The 20,146-nt window shown below is 36.7% G+C and overlaps 1 protein-coding gene across 1 annotated transcript in view; it reads left to right on the forward strand.

The window, feature by feature from the left end:
- Positions 1–19,051, forward strand: part of LOC128636665 (zinc finger protein 567) — a 31,457-nt gene extending 12,406 nt beyond the window's left edge. The window contains exons 4-9 of the mRNA XM_053689656.1: positions 1,305–1,412; positions 2,488–2,598; positions 3,328–3,411; positions 12,145–12,231; positions 14,621–14,719; positions 17,592–19,051. Coding sequence (XP_053545631.1) covers positions 1,305–1,412; positions 2,488–2,598; positions 3,328–3,411; positions 12,145–12,231; positions 14,621–14,719; positions 17,592–18,277 — 1,175 coding nt within the window. The 3' untranslated portion in view covers positions 18,278–19,051. The remainder of the gene's footprint in view (positions 1–1,304; positions 1,413–2,487; positions 2,599–3,327; positions 3,412–12,144; positions 12,232–14,620; positions 14,720–17,591) is intronic.
- Positions 19,052–20,146: the final 1,095 nt, after the last annotated feature.

The following is a 20,146-nucleotide window of genomic DNA, read 5'->3' on the forward strand; positions in this document are numbered from 1 at the left end:
CCCTTTAATCCCTTAACGACCGATGACGTATGGGGTACGTCCTCTAAAAAAAAATACATCGGATATCGATGGCTGCAATCGTTGGTGGGTTGAAGCCGATGGGGGAGGCGGGTGGGCGGCCATCGATGGGAGTTAGCATCAAGAGGGGGGCGGGGTCACCGGGGGCGCGCATGGACGCGCGTGCACGGGGCAGGAGCGGGTGGGAACCGCTACACTACATAACAATTTTGTGATACAAAGTGGGAGAGAGGGGGGAGGGAATTGCTATAGAAAAGATCTAAGGGATCTGGGAGGGGGTGAACCTTTTTTTTTTTTTTTTTTTTTTTAATTTGATCGCATTTGGCGGTGAAATGGTGGCAGGAAATATAGCAAAATGGGCCAAGATCAATACTTTGGGATGTCTTCTAAAAAATATCTATACATGTCATGGGATATTCAGGGAAAGATATCAGTGTCCCAATGTAACAAGTTCTAATTTTGAAAAAAAGTGGTTTGGAAATAGCAAAGTGCTACCTGTATTTATGGCCCTATAACTTACAAAAAAAGCAAAGAACATGTAAACATTGGGTATTTCTAAACTCAGGACAAAATTTAGAAACTATTTAGCATGGGTGTTTTTTGGTGATTGTAGATATGTAACAGATTTTGGGGGTCAAAGTTAGAAAAAGTGTGTTTTTTTTTTTCTCCCAATATTTTCCTCATATTTTATAATTTTTTTTATAGTAAATGATAAGATATGATGAAAATAATGGTATCTTTAGAAAGTACATTTAATGGCGAGAAAAACGGTATATAATATGTGTGGGTACAGTAAATGAGTAAGAGGAAAATTACAGCTAAACACAAACACCGCAGAAATGTAAAAATAGCCCTGGTCCCAAACGGACAGAAAATGGAAAAGTGCTGTGGTTATTAAAAGACCAGTAAACACAGTAGATTTGCATAATCAACAAATGCAAGATAACAAGACAATACTATAGCATTTACTCTGTATTTCAAATGAGTAGTAGATTTTTTTCTAACAAATTTCAAAGTTATGTATATTTCCCCTCCCCCTGTACCATGTGATAGCAATTAGCCAATCACCAATGCATATACGTATAGTCTGTGAATTCTTGCACATGCTCAGTAGGAGCTGGTGACTCAAAAAGTGTAAATATAAAAGAATGTGCACATTTTTTTTAATGGAAGTAAATTGGAAAGTTGTTTAAAATTACATGCTGTATCTGAATCCTTAAAATTTAATTTTATCTGAGTGTCCCTTTAAGGGGTTAAACATTTTTCCTTTTTATCTAAATTCTCAGAGACATCTAAAGAACATCTGGACCCTGTACAAAGTAGTGATGCAGAACAGTGCAGACAAGATACAGAGGATAATCAGTCGGCGCAAATTAATTCTAAGCCCAAGGCAGGTGAGTGGCGATCATTAAAGGGACACTAAACTCAATTTTTTTCTTTCATGATTCACATAGAGCAGCAACTTTCTAATTTACTCCTATTATTTATTTTCTTCATTCGGTTTGGAGCCGGCCCATTTTTGGGTCAGAACCGGGTTATGCTTGCTTATTGGTTTGCTAAATGTAGCAAGCGCTATCCAGGGTGCTGAACCTAAAATGGGCCGTCTCCTAAGCTTTAAATTCCTGCTTTTTTAAATAAAGATAGCTAGAGAACGAAGAAAAATGAATAGAAGTAAATTAGAAAGTTGTTTAAAATTGCTGCTCTATCTGAATCATTAAAGAAAAAAATTGGGTTTAGTGTCCCTTTTTAATAACTGTCTGCTAAAAGTAATTTTTTCTCTCATTTCTAAAGGTTTTGTTTTTTGAGAATCTTTTTCCTACCCGGAGTCAACTAAAAATGATAAATGATAGTGTAATATTTGTATACTAATGTGGTCAGCTCCCAAAGGGAAGGTAAACATTAGACTGAGTAAAGAACGGTTCTACGTACCTACCCCGTTGGCTTATTTTCCCAGCTAGAGTTGGCGGACATGTTTACCAATAGCCTTTTTGCCTTTATTTTGACAAGTAAAGTAGCTGCTTTTGCCTATTGAAGCTGCCACCTCTACTGATATTTTCAAGGCTGCAGTATTTGCTGTAGAAAAGCTATGCAGACAAAAAACAGCAAATATCATTTTCCCAGTGGTGGGTCGGAGAGAAAGAGGAGGCCCATTTGAAAAGGCTGTGTTCTCCCCAGGGACTACTCGTTGTTCACACCATCCGGCTACAAATTAAGCTAAAATAAGTGAATATTAAATTAATTCAATATAAAATAATTTGTTAGTTTTTTTTACACATACGATATTAGAAGTTTTTGTTCACTGGCTCCCAGAATTTGTCAAGCTTTTATTTTATAAATGTATTATCATTATAGATGTGTAGTTTATATTATTAACATAATCATTAATAATGTATATAATTTGTGTTGAACTAATGGCACTGGGCTAATAATATTTCTTAGTACTTGGAATCATTTTATTTTCTCTTTTAGAAATCTCCACTTGTAAAGAAATTGTTGACGTTATTTCAAATGGGGAAAAAAGTGATGAGACAACTGACAATTCTACTCAACCAGCGATGAAGTCTTCAAACTCCTCTGTAGGTAAGAAATAAGTCTGAAAAAATCTACTTGAAATGTAGTTATATTTCATTTGGGAAAGGGTATGTTTCCTATGGATATAATAAGGTGCAAACTGTTAAAAAAGGGACAGTAAATCCCAAAAATGTAATTCATGATTCGCATAGAACATACAATTTTAAACAACTTTTAAATTTACTTTTATTAGTAAAAATGCTTAATTCTATTGTTATCCTTTGCTGAATAAACAGCATTACACTAATGGTAGCTAGCTGAACAAATTCAATTTGAATGTCAAATGAGCAGTAGCTTTTTTTTTTTTTTTTTTTTTGCAACAAATTTTAAAATTTGCTTACATTTCTCACCGCCTGTATCATGTGACAGCCATCAGCCAATCACAAAATGCATATACATACACGCTGGGAACTCTTGCACATGCTCAGTAGCAGCTGTTGCCTCAGCATGAGTTTAAAAGGATTGTGCACTAATTGAAAATGGAAGTAAATTAGAACGCTGTTAATAATTGCATGTTCTATTTGTATAGTGAAAGTTTCATTTTGACTTTAGTGGTCCATTTAAAGGAAATATAGGCAGACTTGATGGACCTTCTCATTCGTATCCACTATTAAAAATTATGTATATAAAATATGTCAGTGATTACGCTGGAGGTGGTGATGTAAAATATATAGATATGTTTTATTTATCTAATTAAATGGCAATGAACAATTTTTTTCTTATCTGTAATCTTTAAAGAAAATCTAGACACGATCATAACTGAAGATAAAGAAGTGGTTACAAGTTGTGTTCAACTAGCAAAGGAATCTTCAAATACTGCAGGTAAGGGATATATAAAAGAATATTGTACTTCAAAGATAAAATAATTATTTAATTATTGACATATATATATTTATAGTATATTGCAGCTACATTTTATTTATATGTGTATGTGTGTGTGTGTGTGTATATATATATATATTCAAGATTTATCAATTTGCAAGCGGATTCATATTTAGTGAACCTGTCAACATCCTATCGCAAATTGTGGGGCGAATGTGTTCCCCATATTTATCATTGCACAAGTGAACACTTGTGCAATACCCCCCCCCCACCCTCATACAACCTATTGCATGAGATTAGGGCATATAATTTCATCCGCTAACTCCAGATTGGCGGAGGGGGCTTATGAAGCAGCGGTTAAACCGCTTCTTCATAAATATCAAATGAGAGATATTTAATCGGCTATTACAAGTGGCTGGTTATTGCTACCTCAAAAGAAAGTATTAGATAGCTCTGATTACTATAGCAGGAACCTGAACCATCAAATATCTGTGGCGCTAAGGAAAAGCTTAAAACCTATAGACAATATGGCCTATTAAATAAATAGGATACATTTTTATATATATATATATATATATATATATATATATATATATATGTATATATATATATATATATATATGTATGTGTGTGTGTAAACAATAAATATAGAATATAGAACAATACTGACGAAGTATTAATTGTTAATATAATAAGGTAAGTATTTAATTTAATATATTAATGACTCCGTAAAAGACTGCATATACAGATATGTCAGCACAAAAAGATTAAAAATTGCTGCAGTGCAGATTAAATACATCCATCAATACATAAATATACAAAGCAGAAATTCATAAATACAAAAACATAAATGCAAATATAAATATAACCGTAAATGTGTATCGGCAGATACACAATGTCAGAGGGTGTTTGAAGCTTCAGGAGATGTGTAGCAAATGGGTAAATAGCGCTCCTTAGAATAATCGCTCTTATTACCTTCCTAAGCTTACACCAAAGTCTCCAAATTGAATTAAACAGGAATGGTTTCCTAACAGAAGACAAGAAAAAACAACTTGTCACCAGCGGAAGAAAGTTCAAACACAAAGGTGTCCCAATTTTACTTACACCGGAGGGTGTGTATGCTCGATCCTCAGCAACTAGTGGACAACGTCCCACGCTCAGTGATGCTCGTCTCTTCCGGGTTACCGCAATCTGCGGTTTCGGCACTTCAGTTCAGATCAGTAAGATCAGTTAGACAGCTGTGATCCGTGCTCTAACTGTCACGTGCAGCCTCATCTAGGAGTTATTGGGCGCTCTAGGAAAAGGAGCTGTAAGTTACGTAACTTCCGTGTCACGTGCACGTAAACCGTAGTCATGTGAGTAGAGGGGAGGTGAGGTCTGAAGCGATTTACCACAAGTCCAATTGCTTCAGACCTCACCTCCCCTCTACTCACATGACTACGGTTTACGTGCACGTGACACGGAAGTTACGTAACTTATGGCTCCTTTTCCTAGAGCGCCCAATAACTCCTAGATGAGGCTGCACGTGACAGTTAGAGCACGGATCACAGCTGTCTAACTGATCTTACTGATCTGAACTGAAGTGCCGAAACCGCAGATTGCGGTAACCCGGAAGAGACGAGCATCACTGAGCGTGGGACGTTGTCCACTAGTTGCTGAGGATCGAGCATACACACCCTCCGGTGTAAGTAAAATTGGACACCTTTGTGTTTGAACTTTCTTCTGCTGGTGACAAGTTGTTTTTTCTTGTCTTCTCTTAGGAAACCATTACTGTTTAATTCAATTTGGAGACTTTGGTGTAAGCTTAGCAAGGTAGCAAGAGCGATTATTCTAAGGAGCGCTATTTACCCATTTGCTACACATCTCCTGAAGCTTCAAACACCCTCTGGCATTGTGTATCTGCCGATACACATTTACGGTTATATTTATATTTGCATTTATGTTTTTGTATTTATGAATTTCTGCTTTGTATATTTATGTATTGATGGATGTATTTAATCTGCACTGCAGCAATTTTTAATCTTTTTGTGCTTACTTTTTACTATTGTGCCGACATATCTGAATATGCAGTCTTTTACTAAGTCATTAATATATTAAATTAAATACCTTATTATATTAACAATTAATACTTCGTCAGTATCGTTCTTAATTCTATATTTATTGTTCTATATATATAAAATGTATCCTATTTATTTAATAGACCATATTGTCTATGGGTTTTAAGCTTTTCCTTAGCGCCACAGATATTTGATGGTTCAGGTTCCTGCTATACGGCTAGATTTAGAGTTTTGTCGGTAAAGACCCGCGTAGCTAACGCAGCTTTTTTCTTACTGCTGCTTCCAAACAACGCTAATATTTAGAGTTGTCTGAAGGGCTGCGTTAGGCTCCAAAAAGGGAGCGTTGAGCCGAATTTACCGCCACTTCAACCCTCAATACCAGCGTTGCTTACGGTAGCGGTAAGCTGGCAAAACGTGCTCGTGCACGATTCCCCCATAGGAAACAATGGGGCAGTTTGGGCTGAAAAAAAACCTAACACCTGCAAAAACGCAGCGTTCATCTCCTAACGCAGCCCCATTGTTTCCTATGGGGAAACACTCTCTAAGTCTACACCAAACACCCTAACATGAACCCCGAGTCTAAACACCCCTAACCTTACACTTATTAACCTCTAATCTGCCGCCCCCGCTATCGCTGACACCTGCATTACACAATTAACCCCTAATCTGCCGCTCCAGATACCGCCGCCACCTACATTATCCCTATGAACCCCTAATCTGCTGCCCCCAACATCGCCGACACCTACATAATATTTATTAACCCCTAATCTGCCCCCCCCAACGTCGCTGCCACCTAACTTCAAGTATTAACCCCTAATCTGCCGACCAGACCTCGCCGCTACTATAATAAATGTATTAACCCCTAAAGCTAAGTCTAACCCTAACACCCCCCTAAATTAAATATAATTTTAATCTAACAAAATAAATTAACTCTTATTAACTAAATTATTCCTATTTAAAACTAAATACTTACCTGTAAAATAAACCCTAATATAGCTACAATATAACGAATAATTATATTGTAGCTATTTTAGGATTTATATTTATTTTACAGGCAACTTTGTATTTATTTTAACTAGGTACAATAGCTATTAAATAGTTATTAACTATTTAATAGCTACCTAGTTAAAATAATTATAAAATTACCTGTAAAATAAATCCTAACCTAAGTTACAATTAAACCTAACACTACACTATCATTAAATATATAGCTACCAATACCTACAATTAAATACAATTAAATAAACTAAACTAAATTACAAAAACAAACAAACACTAAATTACAGAAAATAAAAAAATATTACAAGAATTTTAAACTAATTACACCTAATCTAAGCCCCTAATAAAATATTAATAAAAAAAATAATAAAAGTCCCTACCCTATTCTACATTACAAAGTAATCAGCTCTTTTACCAGCCCTTAAAAGGGCTTTTTGCGGGACATGCCCCAAAGTAATCAGCTCTTTTGCCTGTAAAAAAAAATACAACCCCCCCCAACATTAAAACACACCACCCACATACCCCTACTCTAACCCACCCAAACCCCCCTTAAATAAACCTAACACTACCCCGCTGAAGATCTCCCTACCTTGAGTCATCTTCACCCAGCTGGGCCGAAGTCTTCATCCGATGGGGCAGAAGAGGACATCCAGACCTGCAGAAGTCTTCATCCTATTCGGGCAGAAGAGGACATCCGGACCGGCTGACATCTTCATCCAAGCGGCATCTTCTATCTTCATCCATCCGGAGCGGAGCCAACTTCTTCCCAGCCGATGCGGATCCATCCTCTTCAACCGACTCCTACTTGCCGAATGAGGGTTCCTTTAAATGACGTCATCCAAGATGGCGTCCCTCGAATTCCGATTGGCTGATAGGATTCTATCAGCCAATCGGAATTAAGGTAGGAAAAATCTGATTGGCTGATTCAATCAGCCAATCAGATTGAGCTCGCATTCTATTAGTTGATCGGAACAGCCAATAGAATGCAAGCTCAATCTGATTGGCTGATTGAATCAGCCAATCAGATTTTTCCTACCTTAATTCCGATTGGCTGATAGAATCCTATCAGCCAATCGGAATTAAGGTAGGAAAAATCTGATTGGCTGATTCAATCAGCCAATCAGATTGAGCTCGCATTCTATTAGTTGATCGGAACAGCCAATAGAATGCAAGCTCAATCTGATTGGCTGATTGAATCAGCCAATCAGATTTTTCCTACCTTAATTCCGATTGGCTGATAGAATCCTATTAGCCAATCGGAATTCGAGGGACGCCATCTTGGATGACGTAATTTAAAGGAACCTTCATTCGGCGAAGAGGATGGATCCGCGTCGGCTGGGAAGAAGATGGCTCCGCTCCACTCCGGATGGATGAAGATAGAAGATGCCGCTTGGATGAAGATGTCTGCTGGTCCGGATGTCCTCTTCTGGCCGGATAGGATGAAGACTTCGGCCCGGCTGGGTGAAGACGACTCAAGGTAGGGAGATCTTCAGGGGGGGTAGTGTTAGGCTTATTTAAGGGGGGTTTGGGTGGGTTAGAGTAGGGGTATGTGGGTGGTGGGTTTTAATGTTGGGGGGGTTGTATTTTTTTTTTTTACAGGCAAAAGAGCTGATTACTTTGGGGCATGCCCCGCAAAAAGCCCTTTTAAGGGCTGGTAAAAGAGCTGATTACTTTGTAATGTAGAATAGGGTAGGGACTTTTATTATTTTTTTTTTTTTTTATTTTATTAGGGGGCTTAGATTAGGTGTAATTAGTTTAAAATTCTTGTAATATTTTTTTATTTTTTGTAATTTAGTGGGTTTTTTTTTGTATTATAGAATAGTTTATTTAATTGTATTTAATTGTAGGTAATTGTAGCTAATTTATTTAATTAATTTAATGATAGTGTAGTGTTAGGTTTAATTGTAACTTAGGTTAGGATTTATTTTACAGGTCATTTTGTATTTATTTTAACTAGGTAGCTATTAAATAGTTAATAACTATTTAATAGCTATTGTACCTAGTTAGAATAAATACAAAGTTGCCTGTAAAATAAATATAAATCCTAAAATAGCTACAATGTAATTATTAAAGGGACACTAAACCCAAAACATTTCTTTCATGATTCAGATAGAGAATACAATTTTAAACAACATTCCAATTTACTTCTATTATCTAATTTGCTTCATTCTTTAGATATCCTTTGTTAAAGAAATAGCAATGCACATAGGTGAGCCAATCAGACGAGGCATCTGTGCAGCAACCAATCAGCAGTTACTGAGCATATCTAGATATGCTTTTCGGCAAAGTATATCAAGAGAATGAAGCAAATTAGACAATAGAAGTAAATTAAAAAGTTGTTTAAAATGGCATGCTCTATCTAAATCATGAAAGAAAAAAATTGTGTTTAATGTCCCTTTAATTATATTGTAGCTATATTAGGGTTTATTTGATAGGTAAGTATTTAGTTTTAAATAGGAATAATTTAGTTAATTTTAGGAATATTAGTTTAATATAAATTATATTTATGTTAGGGGGGTGTTAGGGTTAGGTTTAGGGGTTAATAACTTTATTATAGTAGCTGCGACGGTGCGGGCAGGAGATTAGGGGTTAATAATTGTAGGTAGGTGGCGGCGATGTTAGGGAGGGCAGATTAGGGGTTAATACAATTTATTATAGTGTTTGCGAGGCGGGAGTGCGGCGGTTTAGGGGTTAATACATTTATTATAGTGGCGGCGAGGTCCGGTCGGCAGATTAGGGGTTAATAAGTGTAGGTAAGGTAGCGGCGACGTTGGGGGGGCAGGTTAGGGGTTAATAAATATAATATAGGGGTCGGCGATATTAGGGGCAGCAGATTAGGGGTTCATAAGTATAACGTAGGTGGCGGCAATGTCCGGTCGGCAGATTAGGGGTTACAATTTTTTATTAGAGTTGCGGCGATGTGGGGGGGGGGCCTCGGTTTAGGGGTACATAGGTAATTTATGGGTGTTAGTGTACTTTAGAGCACAGTAGTTAGGAGCTTTATATTCCGGCGTTAGCCCATAAAGCTCTTAACTACTGACTTTTTATGGCGTTAGTAGTCTTGTCGGTAGAGGCTCTACCGCTCAGTTCTCCAAAGACTCCAAATACCAGCGTTAGGCAGATCCCATTGAAAAGATAGGATACGCAATTGGCGTAAGGGGATCTGCGGTAGCCTGGAATCGCGGTAGGGAAGTGAGCGGTAGACCTTTACCTGCCTGACTCTAAATACCAGCGGGCGGCCAAAAGCAGCGTTAGGACCCCTTAACGCTGCTTTTGACGGCTAACGCAGAACTCTAAATCTAGGTGATAGTAATCAGAGCTATCTAATACTTTCTTTTGAGATATTTTCACTTTTGGGTTTGGAGACAGCCCATTTTTCTGTTGGTTTGACCTATTACATTTGCTAGCGCAGTCCAATCTTTTGTCTCTGGTTATTGCTACCGCAAGCTTGCGAGAGCAATTAGCGCTTATAAAATAACCAGAAATTAGATCTCTGGTTAAATTTATAAATGTGCAACAAATGCCCCCAAAGTCAAGTGTTCGTTTTCTTAAAAATAAAAAACCGGTAACTGCACTAGGCAGTTTTTGGGGTCTAAAGTCGGTGGGTGTGGGGTGTAAGAAAAAAAAAAAGGCTCTGAAAAGTGCCTTTACATTGTGGTCTATTGGAACTTTGTGTCCCCAGTAGATATATATGTATATGCTGATATACATATATATATATTTGTGTTACAATGCGTATATATACATATTAACACATACATTTATACGTATATAGTCATATACATATATATTTACAATATGCTGATATATATATATATATATGTGTTACAATGCGTATATATACATATTAACACATACATTTATACGTATATAGTCATATACATACATATTTACAATATGCTGATATATATATATATTTGTTACAATGCGTATATACACATATTAACACATACATTTATACGTATATAGTCATATACATATATATTTATGTGTTACAATGCGTATATATACATATTAACACATACATTTATACGTATATAGTCATATACATATATATTTACAATATGCTGATATATATATATATTTGTTACAATGCGTATATACAGGTATACCTCACTTTACAGCGCTTCACTTTACAGCGATTCGCTAATACAGCGCTTTGTGGAGCTGAAGTTCAACCTCCAAGGATTTTGAAACAGTGCTATAATCATCGTGAGATTGCTAGAAAAGGGAATGGCACCATTTTGTTATGCTTAGTTCACTCTGTTTATAGCATTGCAGTGCAATCTGTGTCTCAGTGCTATAGTCTGGCAAATTTTACTACAGTAATTGTCACTATTTTACAGGTACAGTATTTATTGAATATTAATTGAATACTATGTTGTGCTAGTGTTAAACTAAACATAGCACTATTGCACCCCTAATATATGTTAGTTCAAACATGTTTTCAGGATTTTAAACACTGAAAAGAAAGCTAAAACTGCCTTGTTTCACTTTAAGGCGGTTTTCACTTTACAGCGGGGCTCCGGTCCCTAACCCGCTGTATGAGCGGGGTATACCTGTACACATATTAACACATACATTTATACGTATATAGTCATATACATATATATTTACAATATGCTGATATATATATATATATTTGTGTTACAATGCGTATATTCACATATTAACACATACATTTATACGTATATAGTCATATACATATATATTTATGTGTTACAATGCGTATATATACATATTAACACATACATTTATACGTATATAGTCATATACATATATATTTACAATATGCTGATATATATATATATATTTGTGTTACAATGCGTATATACACATATTAACACATACATTTATACGTATATAGTCATATACATATATATTTACAATATGCTGATATATATATATATATATGTGTTACAATGCGTATATACACATATTAACACATACATTTAGACGTATATAGTCATATACATACATATTTACAATATGCTGCCATTGCTGCTCTACGTACCCCCTTCGCTGCGTAAGTTCTGATACCATGTACGACGGCATCACAATGCGGCTCCCATTGGAGCCTATGGCAGTGCGCTCTTGTGAATAAGAAATTGTAAAAGTTATTTAAAATCACATGCCCTCTCTGAATCATGGCAGTTTCATTGTGACTAGACTGTGCATAAAACTTTTCTAATTGATTTAAATGGAATCATTTTATTAACCTTTTTTTCTCACTTGGATTCCTTAAAGAAAATGTAGACTTGATAACAATTGAAGATGAAGAAGACGTTAATAGATGTGAAAGATTTATTGAACCAGCAGACAACTCTTCCGACACTTCTATAGGTCAGTGCTATATATGAAAGACTTTATAATCCTACTTGATAAATATTTTAGGTTCATAATTAAATACTTTTACAAATTGGAACATTTGAATTGATTTTGCTAAACCTGGGTTAAACACATAGGCAAAGTCCTGCTTGGGAGTGGCAAGCGTCGAAACTAATCATCAGGGCACATCAGCCAGTCAGAAGCAGCTGTCTCACGACCCGGCCAATCACAGACTTCTGAACCTTCTGTGCTCTAATAACAGCTGATGTGATTTGTTAAATGGTTTTGTAAAACTTTACATTTAATTACAAACAAAATTCTAATTGATGATAATTTCTTTGTCAAGTAGAAAAGAAAACGGAACTAGCGGAAGATGCTACTTCGAGGTACCAGACAGGAATTCAGGACCAAAAGCATGAAGCAGATTCAGACGCAAGTAAGTAAAATACAATACGTCAGCGAGATTTATTTCTATATCCTGGTTGTGTTATTACTAATAACTTTTTATCCTTGCATTATTTATGTGTTTAACCATCATAAGACAACTAAAGAGCAGCAATGCATTACTGGGAGCTAGCGGAACACACCGGGTGAGACAATGACGAGGCATATGTGTGCATCCACCAATCGCCAGCTGCTGCTCCTGTGCCTACCTAGATTTGCTTTTCAACAAAGGACATTAAGAGAACAAAGCAAAATTGAAAATAAAAGCAAATTGAAAAGTCTTTTAAAATTGCGTGTTATATCTGAATAATTAAAGGGACAGTCTACACCTTTTGTCATCTTAAATTCTTACCTTAAATTAAAGGGACAGTCTAGTCAAAATTAAACTTTTGTGATTCAGATAGGGCATGCAATTTTATAAACAACTTTCCAATTGACTTTTATCTTTAAATTTGCTTTGTTCTCTTGGTTGTATTTTTGAAAAGCTAATCCTAGGCAGGCTCTAAACCGTTGAAAACCGCCTCTTAGCTCAGAGCATTTTGAAAGTTTTTCACAGACCGTACTATTTCCTGCGTGTCATGTAGAGATAACTGTGCTCACTCCTGTGGAGTTTTTTAGGAGTCTGCACTGATTTGTTAAACTGTATGTCTGTCAAAAGCACGAGATAAGGGGTCAGTCTGCAGAGGCTTAGATACAAGGTAATCACAGAGGTAAAAAGTATATTAATATAACTGAGATAAGGAGCAGTCTGCAGAGGGTTAGATACAAGGTAATCACAGAGGTAAAAAGTATATTAATATAACTGAGATAAGGGGGCAGTCTGCAGAGGGTTAGATACAAGGTAATCACAGAGGTTAAATGTATATTAATATAACTGAGATAAGGGGCAGTCTGCAGAGTGTTAGATACAAGGTAATTACAGAGGTAAAAAGTATATTAATATAACTGAGATAAGGGGCAGTCTGCAGAGTGTTAGATACAAGGTAATTACAGAGGTAAAAAGTATATTAATATAACTGAGATAAGGGGCAGTCTGCAGAGTGTTAGATACAAGGTAATTACAGAGGTAAAAAGTATATTAATATAACTGAGATAAGGGGCAGTCTGCAGAGTGTTAGATACAAGGTAATTACAGAGGTAAAAAGTATATTAATATAACTGAGATAAGGGGCAGTCTGCAGAGTGTTAGATACAAGGTAATTACAGAGGTAAAAAGTATATTAATATAACTGAGATAAGGGGCAGTCTGCAGAGGCTTAGTTACAAGGTAATCACAGAGGTAAAAAGTGTATTAATATAACTGAGATAAGGGGGCAGTCTGCAGAGGGTTAGATACAAGGTAATCACAGAGGTTAAATGTATATTAATATAACTGAGATAAGGAGCAGTCTGCAGAGGCTTAGATACAAGGTAATCACAGAGGTAAAAAGTGTATTAATATAACTAAGATAAGGAGCAGTCTGCAGAGCCTTAGATACAAGGTAATCACAGAGGTAAAACGTGTATTAATGTAACTGAGATAAGGAGCAGTCTGCAGAGGCTTAGATACAAGGTAATCAGAGGTAAAAAGTGTATTAATATAAGTGAGATAAGGAGCAGTCTGCAGAGGGTTAGATACAAGGTAATCACAGAGGTAAAAAGTATATTAATATAACTGAGATAAGGGGCAGTCTGCAGAGGGTTAGATACAAGGTAATCACAGAGGTAAAAAGTATATTAATATAACTGAGATAAGGGGCAGTCTGCAGAGGGTTAGATACAAGGTAATCACAGAGGTAAAAAGTATATTAATATAACTGAGATAAGGGGCAGTCTGCAGAGGGTTAGATACAAGGTAATCACAGAGGTAAAAAGTATATTAATATAACTGAGATAAGGGGCAGTCTGCAGAGGGTTAGATACAAGGTAATCACAGAGGTAAAAAGTGTATTAATATAACTGAGATAAGGGGCAGTCTGCAGAGGGTTAGATACAAGGTAATCACAGAGGTAAAAAGTATATTAATATAACTGAGATAAGGAGCAGTCTTTAGAGGGTTAGATACAAGGTAATCACAGAGATAAAAAGTATATTAATATAACTGAGATAAGGAGCAGTCTGCAGAGGGTTAGATACAAGGTAATCACAGAGGTAAAAAGTATATTAATATAACTGTGTTGGTTATGCAAAACTGGGGAATGAGTAATAAAGGGATTATCTTTCTTTTTAAACAATAAACATTCTGGTGTAGACCGTCCCTTTAAGCTGCAAATAGCCTCCTGCACCGTTTCTATATCATGCAGCAGGAGCGGTAAAAAAGTGATTTTAAAATGAATATTGTTTCTGGCCACTTTGAAATGGCTGGCAAGCTGCGCCCACTGATGACATATTGTATATTTCAGGTCTTCTTGACGAAAGTGTAGACACCATATTAATTAGCGAGGATGAAGAAGATGAAAAGAATTTTCAAAAGGCGGATTTATATTCAGACTCTTACGCAGGTAAGTACTTTTGTCTTCTTGATATAGAATGGAAAACACCTTTTGGTTTATAGTTATTTTTCTAGACTATATATTTTTTGCAATATACTGTTTTTCGGCAGCATATGCACATATGCTGTGAGGACCCGTGCGCTAGTATTCAAACATCCTGTCTGCTCAAAAGAGACAACAGTATCTTGTATAACACACATTATGTTTAGAAGGTTAGCCCCAGTCATATTGTTAGTGTAAAGTGCATTGTTTTGCAGTTCTTATCTGATAAAGCCAGTTAGATACACACATATGTAGCAGGGTGAGCTGTGAGCTTTTTCAGTTCAATGAATTAGAGAAGTTTTCAGTTAAATTGCATGAAAAGGGGGCAGAATAATGAGCGTTGATGTAGATTTACTACAAATAACTAACTGGTTTATTCAAATTGCAGTGTTTACTTACTGTCCCTTTTTGTCCCTTTTAAATCACTTTAAAGTTTTGTTTACTTGAATACATTTTTTTATACTATTTTTATTAAGTTTTTATCAATTTCCATGAAAATTCAGAAACTTAAAGGGACATATTACCCATGTGCTAAATCACTTTAAAGGGATGTAGCATAACTGTAAAAAGGTGATAAGAAAATATCACCTGAACATCTCTATGTAAAAAAAGGAAGATATTTTATCTCAAAATGTCTTCAGTTCATAAAAGTCAGTGCACTGTCAACAGTTTTACTTCAGCTCCTGTCAGGTGCAATTTGGGGGGGGGGAAACCAGCCAATCGGCATCAGCAGTGCTGAGGTTTTGTTTTGCTTTGCTGTGATCCCATGAGATTTCACTGAAATCTCATGAGATTTGACCGTAAAATTCCTTAAACTGAACAGGGAAATAACATGACTGTGCCTGCACATGCCAGATGCACACTCCGTTTACAAGTCCTGTGACTAGCATCCTGATTGGCTGCGTAAAGTCCCTTTGCAGTGGGGTGTGAATACAGTTGGAGGTAAAATATCTTCCCTTTTTTCATAGAGGTTTTCAGGTGATCATTTCTAGTCCTCTTTTTACAGCTATGCGGCATCACTTTCATCTGCTTCAACATTTGGGTATCCTGTCCCTTTAAACATAGAGTTAGCAGACATTCTGTACACTGGTTACTAACAACATTCTCCTTCTATTATATGAAATCTGAAGTATACAGCCCCCCCATACTCTCCCCTAACGTCATGGGTAACATTATGGTGTGACTAACAACAAGAATTAACTAGTGCACACCCAAATACAATACAAATACAGCTTTCCAATCTACTGCTATTATCAAATGTTCTACGTTTTCTTGTTATCCTTTGTTGATATGTAGGAAGGTATGTTCAGGAGCGTGCACGTATTTGCAGTACTATACTGCAGTTATACATCAGCAGAAGCACTACATTGCAGCACTATTTCCTGTCATGTAGTGCCCCAGACGTGTGCACACCTATCTAGATATCTCTTCAACAAAGAATAACAAGAGAATGCAGCACATTTGATAATAAAAGTTAATTGGAAACTTTTTAAAAATGGTGTTTTTTACCTGAATCATAAAATAAAAAAATGGATTTCATGCCCCTTTAAAGGGACACTAAACCCAGATTTTTGTTCTTTAATGATTCAGATAGAGCAGCAACTTTCTAATTTACTCCTATTATCAAATTTTTCTCCGTTCTCTTGCTATCTTTATTTAAAAAGCAGGAATGTAAAGCTTAGGAGCCGTCCCATTTATGGTTGAGAATCTGGGTTACACTTGCTTATTGGTTTGCTAAATGTAGCCTCCAATAAGCAAGCGCTATCCACAGTGCTGAAGCTAAAATGGGCCGTCTCCAAAGCTTTACATTCCTGCTTTTCAAATTAAGATGTCAAGAGAACGAAGAAAAATTGATAATAGGAGTAAATTAGAAAGTTGCTTAAAATGGCTGCTCTATTCAAATCATAAAATAAATAATTTGGGTTTAGTGTCCCTTTAATTTGATCCCAAAGCTGCTTAACCTTGGGACAAAGCACCACTATCTTGACACCCCCTAAAACAGACCCCATAGACATTATTATCCTGGATGCATTAAGAAACCATCTATATGCGACTGATACAGTTCTCATTTAAATTTGCACTATAAGTAAACACCAACTCTGCGACTGAATATCCTCTTCCAATTTCTGAGAGTCCAAACCTGAATTATATGTGGGGTAAACCTGATCTAGCAACCCCTGAGGTGGGAAGAGGACAAACATATTGAATACATTTATTTTAACCGGTTGAACATTATGCATAGTATGGTCTTTTACTGTGTTTAGTGCTCCTTAAATTTTAGCTTGTTGTGGTAAGTAAAATCAGCCAGGTGATTAACCTCTTAAGGACATATGACGGAATTTTTCCGTCATAAAACAATTGAGCAAACAGAAAGCTGTGTCCTTAAAGGGTTAAATAGATCTTGAAGAGAACGCTGATTTATCTTAAACGTGCCAATTCCTGTACTAATTACACAATATGCCAGCCTGACACACGTTAGCTTCTTGTGTGTTCTTAGACGTTGTTGATTGGATTGTAGACATGAGCATTCGTTGCAATGAATTCCGAATATGTTGACTGCCAGCAGCATTCAGCTGTATTCAGAGCCGGATATCTTCGTGTGAAAGTGCCACATACAAAGATCTGGATTTTCCTGCACTTTAACACGAAGATATCCGGATTCGAATAGAGCCAAATGAAGCTAGCAGCCAACATATTCAGAATTCGTTGCTACGAATGCGCATCTATTAGATTGGTAACTTTGTGGTAAATTTATCTGACCTTACATTATTGAAACGTTTGTTTTTTATTTCTATTTATTGCTATAATGATAGCTTCTACTCTTCTTTTATACTCTCAGAATACTCGTTACAAGCAGAAGGACCTCTGTACAGAAACACGTTTGAAGAGTCGATCACAGTGGACCGTTCCTCAAATCTGATGGTGGAGAACATCTCAAATATGTTTCAAGCTAAGCCTGAAGGAAACTCTCTTTACTCATCATCCTTTTGCAACCCTCATTCATCTGTATCGTATAACTGTGAACAATCTATGGACTCTCCAAACAGGAATTTTGTCAATAGCTGCAACAACATAGCGATGACAAATATGCAAAATGACAAGAAAATTAGCATACATTATGCTAACATAATTAATAGAATGCCCTTGTATAACGATGATCTGTTGACACATAGAGAAGAAAAAACCCATCAATGCAATGTATGTGGCAAACAGTTTCCTTACAAGTCTCGTCTTACTATACATCTGAGATCTCATACCGGAGAGAAGCCCCATGGTTGCAATGAATGTGGCAAACGTTTTGCGGACAAATCAAATCTGTCCGTGCATCAGAGATCACACACAGATGATAGGCCGCATAAATGCAATGTATGTGGCAAACGGTTCCTTACTAAAACTAAACTTATTGTACATTACAGATCCCACACTGGTGAGAAACCTTATAGATGCTTTGAATGTGGGAGACATTTTGCAGACAAATCTAATCTTGTTGCCCATCGTAGGATTCATAGAGGAGGAGTATCATAGCTTTGATGAATAGTTTATTTGTCAACAGAATTCATGTTTTGCATCAGTCATGTACTATGGAAGAATATAATTTATAGAGCGTCTTTCTTCCCAAAGGAACTTAAAAAAACATTAGTGCACTACCCTGGAGTTGCTAAACTGCTTTTAATACTGGACTTAATGGTACGATTTAACTTGGTAGGATGAGTGGTTAAGTGTCCACTCAACTTGTAACCTTAAAGGGACAGACTACACCAGAATATTTATTGTTTTAAAAGATAGATAATCCCTTTATTACCCATTCCCTAGTTTTCTGTAACCAACACAGTTATATTAATACACTTTTTACCTCTATGATTATCTTGTATCTAAGCCTCTGCAAACTGCTCCCTTATTTCAGTTCTTTTGACAGACTTGCATTTTATCCAATCAGGCTGGCTCCTAGGAACTCCATGTGCGTGAGCACAGTGTTATCTATATGAAACACATGAACTAACACCCTCTAGTGGTTAAAAACTGTCAAAATGCCCTGAGCTAAGAGGCGGCCTTCAAGGGCTTAGTAATTAGCATATGAACCTCAATTAAGAATACCAAGAGAACAAAGCAAAATTGATGATAGAAGTAAATTGGAAAATTGTTTAAAATGACGTGCTCTATCTGAATAATGAAAGTTTGTTTTAGACTAGACTGTCTCTTTTAAAGAAACTTGCAACCTTAAAGTTATTGCATTTTGCTGATGAACCAACCTGAGCATTATCTGAAGGCTCCTAGATATGGTTTATTATGATGAACCAACCTGAGCATTATCTGAAGGCTCCTAGATATGGTGTATTGTAGTGAACCAACCTGAGCATTATCTGAAGGCTCCTAGATATGGTTTATTGTGGTGAGACAACCTGAGCATTATCTGAAGGCTCCTAGATATGGTGTATTGTGGTGAACCAACCTTAGCATTTTTGAGTGCTTCTCTCTTTTTATTTATGCAAATTATGACACTTGGGGAAGTCTCCCTAAGTGTGATGCGGGAATCCAGACGTGGACCCGTTGCTCGGTGGGCCTAGAGGGATATGGTTGCACCTCACTGACGAGGCCCACAATAAGCCGAAACGTACGTCTGGGGTTTTGCCGTTTCTCTCGTTCAGAGAGGGATTGCCTTGTATTTCGGGGCTGGACTGCACTGTTAAGTCAGCATCAGACTGATATGCTACAGGAAAGTTCTTCTCTGTGAAAGGCACATATTGAGCAAAAAGAGGCTGCTTCTAGAGTGGTAACTAGCCATAGAACAAGCTATTATGCTATTGTTCGTTCCCAGGTTGAGTGCTTCTCTCTTTTTATTTATGCAACCTTAGCATTATCTGAAGGCGCCTAGATATGGTGTATTGTGGTGAACCAACCTGAGCATTATCTGAAGGCTCCTAGATATGGTGTATTGTAGTGAACCAACCTGAGCATTATCTGAAAGCTCCTAGATATGGTTTATTGTGGTGAACCAACCTTAGCATTATCTGAAGGCTCCTAGATATGGTGTATTTTAGTGAACCAACCTGAGCATTATCTGAAGGCTCCTAGATATGGTTTATTGTGGTGAACCAACCTTAGCATTATCTGAAGGCTCCTAGATATGGTGTATTGTAGTGAACCAACCTTAGCATGATCTGAACGCTCCTAGATATGGTGTATTGTGGTGAACCAACCTTAGCATTATCTGAAGGCTCCTAGATATGGTGTATTGTGGTGAACCAACCTTAGCATTATCCGAAGGCTCCTAGATATGGTGTATTGTAGTGAACCAACCTGAGCATTATCTGACGGCTCCTAGATATGGTTTATTGTAGTGAACCAACCTGAGCATTATCTGAAGGCTCCTAGATATGGTGTATTGTAGTGAAC

This window comes from Bombina bombina, chromosome 7 (genome assembly GCF_027579735.1).
Source record: "Bombina bombina isolate aBomBom1 chromosome 7, aBomBom1.pri, whole genome shotgun sequence".
Lineage (NCBI taxonomy): Eukaryota > Metazoa > Chordata > Amphibia > Anura > Bombinatoridae > Bombina > Bombina bombina.